Source organism: Lingula anatina, chromosome 8, assembly GCF_051362555.1.
Source record: "Lingula anatina isolate TDL-2025a chromosome 8, LinAna3.0, whole genome shotgun sequence".
Taxonomy (NCBI): Eukaryota; Metazoa; Brachiopoda; class Lingulata; order Lingulida; family Lingulidae; genus Lingula; species Lingula anatina.
Window position 1 is genome coordinate 7,274,435 of NC_141774.1, and position 14,054 is coordinate 7,288,488.

At 36.4% G+C, this 14,054-nt stretch overlaps 1 protein-coding gene across 3 annotated transcripts; it reads right to left on the reverse strand.

The window, feature by feature from the left end:
- Nucleotides 1-1,071: 1,071 nt before the first annotated feature.
- Nucleotides 1,072-11,850, reverse strand: LOC106153381 (glutamate--cysteine ligase catalytic subunit). 3 transcript variants are annotated; one of them, XM_013527290.2, is made up of 17 exons: nucleotides 11,509-11,850; nucleotides 9,153-9,335; nucleotides 8,159-8,262; nucleotides 7,678-7,797; nucleotides 7,271-7,339; nucleotides 6,787-6,894; nucleotides 6,267-6,325; nucleotides 5,406-5,623; nucleotides 5,013-5,126; nucleotides 4,627-4,765; nucleotides 4,166-4,287; nucleotides 3,287-3,373; nucleotides 2,601-2,705; nucleotides 2,231-2,318; nucleotides 1,978-2,084; nucleotides 1,591-1,714; nucleotides 1,072-1,329 (listed from the first exon to the last, which is right to left on the reverse strand). In XM_013527290.2, exons 2-17 carry the CDS (start codon nucleotides 9,306-9,308, stop codon nucleotides 1,148-1,150), a joined length of 1,902 nt encoding a protein of 633 aa, XP_013382744.2. In that variant the 5' UTR covers nucleotides 9,309-9,335; nucleotides 11,509-11,850; the 3' UTR covers nucleotides 1,072-1,147. The 3 variants fall into 3 exon arrangements, 2 of the variants coding, with proteins under 2 accessions (XP_013382744.2, XP_013382742.2); XM_013527288.2 differs by lacking the exon at nucleotides 11,509-11,850 and adding an exon at nucleotides 10,967-11,400; XR_015330912.1 differs by lacking the exons at nucleotides 1,072-1,329; nucleotides 2,231-2,318; nucleotides 11,509-11,850 and having other exon boundaries at nucleotides 1,641-1,714; nucleotides 9,153-9,906.
- Nucleotides 11,851-14,054: the final 2,204 nt, after the last annotated feature.

Sequence of the window (14,054 nt, forward strand, 5' to 3'; positions counted from 1 at the left end):
GACCAAATCCAGCCCACTAATGCAGTTCTCATTTCACAATATATGTTTATGGATTCCTATCCCTAACTTCTTTTTCACTTTAATGTCAAAGACTGAACGGGATAAGGGGGATCGATATTAGCTCACTTGGTCGAAGGACAAGGTAAACTATTTCAGTGCTAACATAAATGTCTTCGGCTTAGGGTCTTTGCAACGTACGTTGCTGTCTATATCCTTTTCTTACACTTTCGTATATATTTTGTTTAATTGTCAGTAATATTTTTAAGTAACTTTTTTCTTGTATTTTAATTTGTTTTCAGTATTTCTACATTTTACACTACGCTTTTGTTACTTTTCTTATTATTTTCTTTTCTTTCAGTTTCACGGTTGTTTATGGCAATACATGTACATATGTAAACCAAATCAATCAGTTTTAGTCTTTCTTGACTGAGTGCAGCTATATGTCTATTTTATTGTACAATCGATAAATAAAAACAGCAGTGTATTTCACATGAAAAATATCTGTACTGAAAATCTAAGAAATATGGCATGACATTTTATCAAGACTGCATAGGGAAGGTATTTAGTGACGTGGCACACATATCATAAGAATGAGGGGGCAGCACCAGTTCCAAATACTAAAACATGATTGAAAAGGCAAGACTGGTGTAGTATACAAACCATGTGCTTGAAGAAACGAGGCTAGTGTTGGATTCAAGTAATCTATCCGGTGTCGTATACACACTTTATAATTCAAGAGACAGGAGTAAGTGTAGTGAGTCAATCCTTACATAGCATTTCTAAAAACCGCCTTCAATTCTATTTCACTCAAATACAGGCCTAACCAACTACCAGACTCGGCACCATATGATCCTGAATTCACCGGTAGATCAGACCACTCTACCCGTTTTCAAGGTGTGTGTCAGATTGCATTACACAGTATCAGACGCGACACCGCTCTTGCCTAGTAAGCGATGTGATAGTGACGATTCTCAGCGGGGTTGAAAAGCATTGCATCACCACTCAAAATTTGTTCAGGGTATGATACTGTGTAATGCGATTTAACACACCCCTTCAAGACGGGTAGTGTGGTCTGAACTACCGGTGAATTCAGGATCATTCGGTGCCGAGTCTGGTAGTTGGGTAGGCCTGAAATATGTCAAATGGCTTACTGCCCATTTGTTAAAATATGTTGTTCCGAAAACAAAATTTCTGACTTCGCGTTAGCCATTTCATTGCATCGACACATCAAGTCATAATTGATGCGCTCACTGACTATGGAATTTTTCTTATAAGCCGGATGTGACATCACAAATTCTCGCATCCATCTAGCGGTAGTTGGCGTTTTACCTGAAATAATTCATGGTTTCTGGTATAATTATGTCGTGAATACCGATATTGACAATTTAGAGTGGCACATGGTCTTTGTATATGAGCACGTAAAATTAGTTACAGTTACATTTATATAAAATTTATGCCACCATAATACCACTGGGATGTTATACTGTAGATGTGATATGTTATAAAGAAATATTAATAATTAAAATCCATTGCTTATCAAATGTAAACACTCAAGTATATATTACAATGTTTATTGGTTTTAATAACTACCGGATGCTCTTTTTCTTATGAAGTCCAGGTACTTATCAGCAGTCAATCTGGTCTCGGCGTCAATTGTGTCGTGATCATCCAAGTATCTGTTAACCAGTGGAATTAATCCAGGAAAACCATTGTGCTGAAATAGAAAAGTGAAATGATTTCTTGACAGACGAACGTCTTTTTTTAAATATAAGAAATTTGCTCTCAAAATGTTTTCTTTAACTAGAGTAATTATATATTTTATATACTTCTGATGAGAATTGCTTGTAGGAATATTTATTTTAATTGATTTAAAAATAAGAGTCGATGTGTGTTTGTATGTATGAGAGGGAGAGAGAAAGCGATATGATTATATATAGTTATGGAAATACATATTTATACGCAAAATAAAAGTTGTACCTTTCCATTAACTATTTCATCGGCTGTCATCAAAGAAAACTTTCCACAGTTAGTTTCAATACCAATGATCTGACGAGGGCCATTTTGGGCACTTACATTTAGCAAAACTGAAATAAATTTAGAAAAAGAGAAACTACATTTTTCAATTTTACATCAATTGAGTCAGAACCGTGACTTTTAGAAACAACACGCATAATACCTGCATAATTTATTTCTTTTTCTTTTCTTTTTTTTTTTCTAACAGAATTTTTACCTTTATTGTCAAATATATCGTCTCTGAAGTAAAATTTGCTTGATCTCACTGCGTCTCTCTTTGAAGCCGTTTCCATGTTTTTGTCAACCTACAATATGATAGTGTACACGATCATGTGCACACTTAAAACTATCGGCACTATACAACTTTAAACGGAACGGAACGGAGATCGAGGAGGTTGAACGTCAATAGTGACATTAAAGTTAAAAATGCATTATTCAAATACGGATTTATAGCTAATAAAATGTGTTTTGAGGTATCGGAACCTTGTTAAATTGTTTCTCTATAAGTAAAACTTTCACCACTGTACAAGTAAATTTCATTTTGCTACACACGGCAATGCATATATTATGCCACAGAGCATAATTACCCTTGAGATTGGCAGTACAAGATCAAGGCCGTATTTCAGAATGGCCCGCGTCAGCAAAACTACAAAAACTGAAAATGCAGCGTTTTCAAAATCCGTCAGCTGTACCTGGAGAACAAGATATCATCATATTATACAATTGTTGATTTTCAGTTATTTATGGAAGGTGTTTTTGTTCGTTGTGCAATGTAATCTCAATTACCACTGTTTATCAGTGTGAAGTTCTTAGCAGTGGTCTGCGCTCTGATGTTGTGTTAGAAATGTAGGCTTTGTTCCTTACACCTTTATTTTCTCTATCAAACACTGATCGATTGTCAAGTGTGGTTTGTCTTTCAGTTGCATAGGTTACTGAGACTGCTGCATTTTTAGAAATCCTGGTGCAGTACAAAATATTCCCCCTGTACATTAAAAACGGTGTTTTATTGTATCCATACGTTTGGTTACAGGCTATTTTATTATTATATCCTTATATCTTATTATGAAATATATTATGTTTAACCAAACCTAGCGTTTACCTGATTGATATCAGTATTAGGTGGACCGGATATTTAGTACACGCACACATACATTCACACACACACACACACACGTATGCACGCACACTTACATAGATATCATACACATGATTACAAAGACACATTCACTCGTGCACACAAACACATGTATATTATATACTACAAATACCGTACATCTAATGGCCTGAACTCCACGCACCAGCCGTTAGACTGCGACGGGACTTTCAACCGAACTGATGGGTAATTATTTGCTTGCACGACCTGAAAGTTATATATCTAGAAATTATGGATTGGACAAAAGGTGACAAAATGTCATGTGACATTAAAATATCTGGTCACCCTAAGCTTCAGAGATAACTTGGAACAAACACGTACACTACTTCATACCAGTGCTGTTTCAACTTATATTTCAAGTGATATTTGTTTCTCTTACAGTATTTTTATTTTTTTCATTTGGTAATGGATTTTAAATGAATATTTAGTCAGATACCAACAATGTGGGTCAAACAAAACGAAGTGTTCTGCAAACGAAAATTATACCAGATATATGAAACATGTAGTCGCGCGGCTTAGCGTAAAATTAAGACGAGATTTTGCAGGATTTGGAAGAGGGTGGGGTCAAAAGCAATGGCGGACGAGCGAGCACGATTCAGGTATGTAAAAAAGCTGACAGAAATTAACCAGAGCTGATTTCACCGGTTGCTTTCTCGGTAGTTTTTTTAGAATTGCGACCTATTACACCTACAGCAAAACGATTTTTCTTGTTTTCTTTGTCACTTATTTGTAATGCTTCTAACACATCCTTACCCTACAACATTATGGTGATGAAAAGATAATTCCCGTCATGTGTATTATCGTTTTTATTAATATTATTTTTCTACTTATCTTTAAATTATATTTATTTATTTACTCATTTATTTATTTATTTATTATTTGTAACATACAGCATCAAGCAGGTGGTTTCTTATTAAAAAAAAACCACAGTCGATCTTGTTCCTGGGGCTTTATACTAATATATTATTATTATCAAAATCGCATTGAATAAATACAAACCGTATACAGGTCGATAGAGTCCAACCGTTCCTCCCCACAATGTCGTATTTGGCGGTCAGATAACGCCCAAGGATCTCGCGAGAACAGGTTGGTGACGTAACGGGACATTGCCTCATCTACCCCTGGAAATTGAAAAAAAGAAAGACAACTTTCCTTGTTGAAGCCGGTTTGAATCAGGTGTTGGTAATACGATATATATATATATATATGCAGTATCGATCTCACTGTTGTGTTCACAAGTGCCATAACGTTAAACAAATGTTGCAGAATTGTAGATAGTCTGACGGATTTTGGTTTGATGTTGGCAGTATGCATTGTACCCCCACCTACTGAAATGAAAGGAAAGGTGAGATTGTGGCTTGAATAAAACGTACTAGTTTTATTTGAAGAATATAATAATGGTAAACATAAATTTAATCACATTTATTCTTATTGTTATTATTATTATTTTTTTATCCTACCTTGATTCAGAAGTGTTTCGAATATCCCATTGTCCATGTACGTAGGGCCGTCGTTATAGCAGGAGTTACAAGGCTGTACATAGCAGCTCACGGAGTCTATACGAGACTTGGTGGTCCTATGACTACCGGGATTTCTTTTCTGCAAAAGCAACATGGCAACATTAAGTTGCTGCAACATCAGACCGCATGAACAAACCAAAAGCAAAGTTAAAGGTTGAATCATCAAATAGACTTTTTAAACGAGAAATCGAATTCAATTTTATTTTATGTTTTTAACACAAGGCGTAATCGCGCTACAGAATGTTATATGGAATGGTTTATGGCAGAAGATTCAAGAAGGAAAAACGGAATGAAAAAAAAAGGACAAAGTTTTGGTGATATTATACCTGCCACATTTTATCTTGCGTTCTTTCGTCAGTGTATCCGACAAGTATTGGCCAGCGACAATCAATGTCTGACAAGTAGCCTCTGTGAATAGGGGTAGCTGCGCTCAGCGCCATCTATCGAGTATATCATACAGATAAATCTCAACCCGACAACGTTATCACTCACAATCACATGCCATAGTTTACTTCTTATTCTGATTTTTCTCTAGACAAATCAGAAACAGATTTATTCAACTTTCCTTCAACATTATTGGAAACTTGATTAAGCCTCAGTGATTTTCCATTGATATATTCTTCTTCTTCTTCTTCTTATTGGTTTTATTATTAACCCATTACAATATTACTTGCCATTATTATTATTATTATTATTATTATTATTATTTATAAGCTTACGAGAATTGGACAAAGAGGAGTAAGTTGATCATGTATAATTCTGGCTTCGTCTAAATCTGAAGCTTGCTGTGTCACTTGCAGGGCGCAGCAAGTTCCACAAAAGCAAACGTCCAAACACGTTTTACTGGCCGTGCATGCATCTTCCCTATTTTTGCCTTTGTTGCCGAACTGTGAGAGGTCTTCTTCAAAGGGATCCAAAGTGTGGACGTCTTTGAATACTGAGAAGAAAGAAAATGTGTTAAGTATATAAATTATTTTCGTCATAATTCACGCGCAGAGGCCCAAACTGAGGTAAGTACTTGACTCCATATATCATTATTCTAATTACCTTATAATTTATAGGCTAAATGTAGAGAACATGTAGAAAGGGACCTATTGTAGAATAAAAATCATTCTGAAATTTCAGCATGCCCCTTTCCCTCATAAGTACATGTTTCCCTTTCCAAAATGGACAATCCCATTTTTTACTTTAGCAATCCAATTTTTATCATTCAAAAATAAAAACCACCAGTCTCTATTTCCATTGCTAGAGTGACTCAGAAACTATTAACTGAGTCCTTGATGGTGAGGGATAAAGTCTTGACATTTCGAGGAAAATGCTCTCAATAGCATTAAAAATTCAAATTAATAAATGTCTAACGCGCCCAGATATCTGTTTTTTAAAATACTATACATATTTTCAATAGTGTGCAGATGTATGTATGAGTGAGAACGGTGGTAATAACTGATAACTCTATTGGTTGTAAAACAAACACTATTACCCGGCTCATGCATACATTTTATAACGCTACCATAACGTTACCACAATTCAGTTTTCTAATACGACACTTATAAAAGAGTTATACTAGTCAAATTACATACTCGGTACGTGTTCCGTGTGTCTCCCTTTCATGTTTGACTGTGCGTTTAGTGTTATCGCTCTGAAAAAATATAAATCGATAAATACATATTTTTTAAAAAAATTAGCATAATAAACATTGTATAATTCCTTACCTCAACTTTCATTCTGCCATTCCGAAACTAAATCTGCATTGTAACTCAATTAGATATAATATTGTGTCCATTTTAGGAGGTACAGTTGTACATGTAAAAGTCATATGCTTCAGAACAATAGTTTAATACATTTTAATTTCAAAGTAGCCTATTAAAATAGGCTACTTTGAACTTTACTTTTGAAGTAGACTTTATACTTCGTTTACAATATTAAACAAACAATTTTCAAGATGATGTTATTGATTGAATCTGACTCAAGCGTTTAGTTCTATGAATTTTAAAGGAAAAAGCAAAGTATTATCTGCGTCAACCTTATGTGCACTTTCTGTTAAACAACATGAAGACAAGTAAATAAATAAATAAATATGAAAAAAATGATTTCTCTTACTTATACCGTGCCCCAGCAATGACCTCATCTGGAATAAACAGAGAGCGAGCTACGCCGGAAGTGGGGTTGGGCGCGTGCTCCGGTCGAGTAAAAAACGGAGTACCGGTGCTAAACGAAAGACATTTATTACATGTGAATTATTCTGTTAAATATCGTGAAATCTGACTCCTACGACAAAACGTGATGTTGAATTTGATAAACAGGTGTAACTTGCAAAATTGAAGGCATACTATGAATCTTCTACAGGACGATTATACTTTTCTTATAAAAAAAGTAGGATTGTATTTTTTTTTTGAAGTACCCGGATGCAACTGTACAAAAATAAATACAGTTAGAAAAGTGATCAAGGTGCAAGAGTCTAGCAATTTACTGAATGCTCGTATTGTGGGAATTTTAATATCGTTTAATAACTAGATCAATTACATTTTTAGTTCAATATAAACAAGTAGTTAATAAAAAGCCGTAAAAACAGGTCACTTTATACCATGGATAGGCTCCCATTGTTAAAACAGCTTTGTCCAGACTGCCCATTGATGTTGAAATCAACTGCCTCCTAAATGAAAAATATATATCACATTAATAAATGCATATATAATACATCAAAGTTTTGTCATTTGATACGAAATATTTTGTTCAAAATTTCTAGGTAAATATGGTAATTACCGGTAGCTTCAGAGTACGTATATATTGCACATTTCTACATCTTATATATGAAAAATCTGAATACAGGAATGGGTTATCAAAATGAAAAATAAATCACATTGACGGGGTATATGCAACATTAGTATATTCCCAACATAGAGAAGTGCATTATACATGCAAAATACAATGCAATGTCAGATGTTTGCTTTTAAAGTTTTATTAATATTTCATTTGTCTGTATTTTCATACCTCTGTGTCATACTAGCTTCAACAGAAAGTATGGACTCTACGTCTCCTGAAAAGGGCACAGCAGGTTTCGACTCAACCATGAAACGGGCACACTCCTTTTGCCACATGCTAGGACAGAGGCTGGATAATTAATTAATCAATTAATCAATTAATATGTAAAATGAAAAACTAATGCATCAATTGATAAACTTATGAATAGATGGATAGAATCAACGATTCATACAATATTTTTAGGAACGCCTGCACATATGCCATAAAGATAAAGATTAAATATTTTAATGGTATTTATTTATACTGACTCTTAATTATCGCTGTTATTCACTTATATCTTGGCTCCTCCTAATAACAGTGGCCAAGATTTTTTCTAGGTCATAGTTATGACATAATGACCAATTAGAAGAACCAAATCGGTTGCCCCTCCAAAAACTGCAACCGTTACTAATAGTATATAAATCATTACGATGAAACTTTGCTCACTTACTTGTTGGCATCTAAAGTCTTTAATTTTTCCAACAGCTCTTCGGATTCTAGCGAAACCTTTGCAGTTTTCTTTTCATGGTCAAAATGCACCAGGATATATTCAGTCTTAAATAAAATGAATAAAATGAAAACAGCTGCGGCCATTGGTTTCAAATAATCATATTATTATTATTATTATTATTATTATTATTATTTCACATACCAATTGTTACCAGGTTACCAGTACTAGCAGGGAACGCTTTAATGCGAATGAACATTATTTGTCTTGCATCGATCGTTACAGCATTGTGAATACTTTAATGAGTTATAATTGCAAATCTGTGCAACATCTATCAAAAACTGACGGTTTACGTAGTTCCCCAGTCTGAAAAAATATTAAAAATTATAAGGTGTTATACGCTTTTTACGGAGTCTTTTAATTTGTCGTCATCATATGGTGGCCTCATTTGATAACTTTTCCGTGTTAAAGGTGAAGCAATTTTCATAGATGATTGATTTCGTAAATGGTATATATATATATATCAGAATAATGTTTCCCCATGTCAGGAAAAGGAAATTGTAGTAATTGTAATGACAGGCCGCTCTCGTCAAACGGGAAATTACAAACTGAAATGTGTTTTTGCTTCTGAAAAAAAAAAGCAGACCGTTATACCCTTTTAATTGACCAAACTTTAAAACACTAGACTAAAAAACATTGAGTGGGCTTTTTTGGACCGAAAGTGTTTCTTCTGTTGAGCTCCAAAACTCCCAGCCCTGTCTACGGGGGTGAACCACCTTATGTATAGCTTCAACCCGAAACCATTTGGACACAGGTCAGTTTTCCTAGCTGAGGTTTGCATTAAAAACGAATGAATATGCGTTTTCTCAGCAATGGCTACTTCCCATTTTGAAGTTCCATGTCCTTTACATATCCCTCGAAATACTTCGGTAAACCCCCACCCCCCACCCCACCCCGTCTTCGACAAAACCCTTTGCTCTCATTCAGGACTACTCACCTCGTCCCCCCAAAGGAGCTCTCTCTTCTCCGCACCCTTATCCTCGTGGTAAACCCGGATGAGTTCCTTCACGGCATTCAATCGGATTTTCGGCCATATGTCCGCTATTTCCTCCGACGTCAACCATCGTTCTCCGTCCTGTTCTAAACCATTCATTTTGATGTCCGAAGTTGCCTCTCCCTCCTTGTAAACGACAGCACTTATACACTATACAGTGTGCTGCAGGTTATTTATACACAGCACATATCAGATCTAAAACCACAGTAGTTATCATTCCTCCTTGTAAGTATGTATATTTATGTATGTATTCAGGAACATGGATGTGGATGATTATGCTACTTATACACAATAGGGCCAGCTATTCAAACTAGTGCGTGAGCCATTAATTTAATCATTTGTACCCTCGTGTACGTTATCCACATGTGCGTAATCTACGTGTTTTGTTTCGTGGTCTCATGGAAAGTGCCAAAGTGTACGATTCAATTATGCCTTATATTTCAAAACTGCATCTCAGTGCTTTTTAACCATGCACAAAGTGTGTATAAATCCTGAATTCACTGAATTAAAGGGATAATAACTCTTCGTTTTGGCCAAAAAATGAATTTTCCTGGAGTAAACAACAATTTTCCCATACTTACCAATGGTTAATAAATCCATTTTTACATTCAAAGCTAGTCCCTGTTTTTTTTTTTTTTTTTTTTTTTTTGTTTTTTTTTTTTTTTTTTTTTTTTTTTTGTTAAAATCTCTTAAGAGATTATAACTGAGTACAGCCATCAATCTGAAGACAAGCTCAGATATCAGAATAATAGCTATAACTGCCGTTTTTGAGGTAAAACAGAATATATTATATTTCTGTGAGTTGTTCACAGTGTTTTTATTGTGAAATATAAATATCATACGAAGAGTTATTATCCCTTTAACAAACGTCGTAAAGCAAAAAAAAGCTTAACCTCATTAGTCTGAAATAAGCGTTTAGTCCTCAGAGCAGTGCATCCATACATCGAATTGACTTATAAAGAGGGTCTATTCACTGGACGGCCTAGTCACGCCAACTAATCATCTATCATATTTTAAAGAGGGTCTCTCAAATTACCTCGAGTATTTTTTTATGACAGCATTTAATGGCCAGATATCTAAATACAACATCCAAAAAATATTCACCTTTGAATTCTGATGAAAGCTTCGTTGTTTAAGTTCCATGTTTTGATCGAAGGGTTGCGAAGAACGCTCGGTGAAGCTTAGACTTTTACGACGAAACGTACCCACTTACAACTTGTTTACAAAAACCTTAATTTTCGGGACGCTACCTCTCGAAAAAGAACTGGATCACTTTCAAATTTTTATTCATATATTTAGAGTAGATTTTGTCTTTCAATTTTTGTCAACTCGTTAGGGCGGAAATGGTATTTCTGAAATATGAGTGAGCCTCCTTAACACCTTAGGCCCCATTCAGAATGGATGATCAGAGTGCTTACTGATCCCCCGACTAAATATGGCCGACCACGGTTCAGAAGGGATGCCGCTTATCCCTGATGGTCTCTCCGCCTCCTCATTTGCCGTCGCTGGAGGGGCCTAGCAATTAAACCTCGGAGCAGAGATTTAATCCGTTTAAAGGCGCGTTTGAAGGCAGGGAGACCATCAGGAATCAGCCGCGTTGCTTCTGAACTGTGGTCGGTCATATTTAGTTGGCAGATCAGTAAGTACTCGGATCATCTATTCTCAATAGCGCCTTAGATAACAAAAAAGAATAACAATAATAATAATAGAATAAAGACAGGTACTCAAATCAATAATGTAAATGGTGACGTTCTTACCAGTGCTATGACCCTGAATCGTGGACACTCTACCAACGCCACTTAAGGAAACTACTCCACATCCAAACCACTTGCCTTAGAAAAATTCTCAGCATCAACTGACAAAGTAAGACCCCAAAAGTGGACAACGGTAATCATGAGTCTTTAGTGTAAATTAAGCCGCCCTTCTTCGTGTGCGCATATCTAGTATATGTGTGTCTCTGCGTCACGCAGAACTTGTTACACAAACGCAACACATGAGTTTTACGTAATTTGGCAGTTGACAATACTTGCGGTTGTCCTTGAAATCATTCGTGTTATGCACCCATTGTCCTGCAGAGGCAAAGCTCCAGAGAGTTGCATAACGTGAATTTATACTGTCTCTTTTATATTTTAATAAAAGCTTTACAAGCTTATAAGCTTTATAAGCTTACACTGTGTTCCAGACTGAAGTTAAGTAACAGCTTTGAGACCCTATCAATATCAATGCATTAAATGTTCAATATATTCCGTGGAGACCTTTTCCCGGCAAAAAAAGTTTGTTTTTTTTTTTTCGAACCTACCCTGGCTACGGTCCTGAACTTGGTCGCTCCAACTCTCCGAGAGATCTCCACTAGAGTGCAATCAGTGGAATCTACTTAATCGGCAGACGATAGTTAACTACCCCTTCACCCACCCAAACTGTTCTAGCAGGATCGACTCATCTTCGAGGGGTTTATCGCTTAATAGAGAGCTTTCGCACCTGTACGTTTAGGCGAACGACTACGTTTAGGTCATCATATTTTGCTGTCTAGTGACGTGTACACATACGGTTAGAGAGAACATTATCCGCAGCTATATTGCTACCCGTCAATGAAAAACGGTTTGACAAATCAGCATAATTTTATGAAATCAAGCCTTTCAAAATTGATAGTTTCTCTGCTAAAATCATATTGGACATTTTATTTTTGCAAAGTATGTGAAACATGCTGTGTCTGTAGATTGTTGCATACAAATATATAGCAAAGACCACCTGGATATTTCAGCACTACCGTGACAACAACTCAAGATGAGATACTCAATGAACAGACTGCATGAAATTGGTAGGAAAGTTACTGCCAGTAATGTGGTATTGCCCAGGGGGCTTTTCAGGACAATAAGAACAAGTGGTATAAGCCCTGTATTACCAACACACAGGGGCTGCAGGGCAGGCAGTGATAAGCAGAGACAATTACCTGTCATTATCAACAAATTTAACAGGGCAGTGAAAACTTTCACAGAGAAGAGACCAAAAACTTTGTGTACCATAAAATGTGTATCTTCATATCATCTGGGAAATAACATCAAAATGTCTCTTTGGAATGCCAGATCCGTGGTTGACAAGGTGCCCCATTTGTGTGACTCTATAGACCAGCATAATACAGACATTTTCATGCTAACAGAAACATGGATAAATAGTAAAAACTGCAATTTCTTTGATGCTGACTTTAACTCCTCCTTCAGTGGCTATACAATTCATCACTCACCTAGGATTCACCGGAAAGGTGGTGGCATTGCCATTATGACACGGTCCAACATGAAAGTTGTAAAAAACAAAGCGTCAGAGTTTAAATCTTTTGAATTCCTTGATGTGAATGTCTCCACCCGGAAAGATATGCTGCATTTGATTCTGATATACCGTCCACCCTACTCAAAGAAGCACAAGTACACCGTATCTAGCTTCGTAGACGAATTTTCCAAGCTTTTAGAAGGCGCTCTGTTCTCTCCAGGTCGCCTGGTAATAGCTGGAGATTTTAATATCCACATGGATAACGAGATATGCAGCGATGTTAGGAGGTTTAAGGACCTGATTGAATCAATGGGTTTGACTCAACACATCAGAACAGCCACCCACTCAAAGGGACATATCCTAGACTTAGTGCTGACTCGCACCGACTTCTGCCTTCAAAGTTTTACTTTAGACTACAGCCTTCCTTCAGACCATGCTGCAATCCACTTCGTGGCAGACCTTGTACGCCCGGAACCTTCAAAAAGAGTCATCCAACGTAGAGATATCTCGAAACTTGATCCAGTAATCCTAAATGATGCGTTTAAACATGTTTTTGAGGATGCAGAACAGACCACAGATCCAAGTACCTTAGTAGATCTGTATAATACGTCTATATCCAAGATCATGGAAGATATTGCACCAATGCAGACCAGAGTCAAGTTGGTGAAACAGAGGGCTGAATGGTTTACATCTGAACTCAGCGAAGAAAGGAAAAAGATCAGGAAGCTTGAACGTCAGTGGTGCAACTCAAAATTGGAAATACACCGGGAATTATTCAAAACTGCCAGAGCTAACTATCACACCCTCCTTGAAAAGCAAAAAACTGTATACCATCGGACCTGTATTGAAGGTGCTGATCAAAGGGAACTCTTTAGGATTGTGGACAAGATTTCAGAATCTAAGTCAAGCCAGCTAAGTGTGCTTCCTGACATGGAAATGTCAACACTTCCTCAAGTTTTTGCAGATTTCTTCACAAACCGAATCAAGGATATTCGTAAGGACTTAACTCAAAATGCTACCACAGGATCCTCAGAATCAGATCCATTACCAAGTGAATTTCAAGACAGGTGTGCCAGTCAGGGTGGTGGGGCCCAACTGAGCAATTTCCTACCGGTCTCAGAGAAGGATATTATCTCTGTTATAAAGGGGATGAATTCTAAGTTTTGTGCTCTGGATCCCATGCCAACATATATAGTGAAAGAGTGTATTAGTGTGTTATCTCCAGTTCTCTTGAGATTAGTAAATCTGTCTTTCTCAACAGGTATCTTTCCATCAAACTGCAAAACTGCAATTGTTAGACCATTACTTAAAAAGCAAGGGCTGTGTAAAAATGTCCTGAAAAACTATAGACCAATATCAAATCTACCCTTTTTAGGTAAATTTCTTGAAAAAATGGCATGTTCCCAACTAAGCAGCTATCTATCTGAAAATAAACTCTTTGGGAAATTCCAGTCTGCCTATAGAGAAGGCCACAGCACTGAGACAGCTCTACTTCGAGTCCACAACGACATAATGCTTGCCCTGGATAAACAAAGAGATGTCATTTTAGTTCTTCTAGACCTTTCAGCGGCTTTCGATACC

Coding starts and splice junctions, on each gene's coding strand:
- LOC106153381 (XM_013527290.2), bottom strand. CDS start 9,308: ATGAATGGTTTAGAACAGGACGGAGAACGATGGTTGACGTCGGAGGAA. Junction 6,895..7,270: donor ACAATGGGAGCCTATCCATG/GTATAAAGTGAC, acceptor TCTTTCGTTTAG/CACCGGTACTCCGTTTTTTA. Junction 6,326..6,786: donor ATTGCTGGGGCACGGTATAA/GTAAGAGAAATC, acceptor ATATTTTTTCAG/AGCGATAACACTAAACGCAC.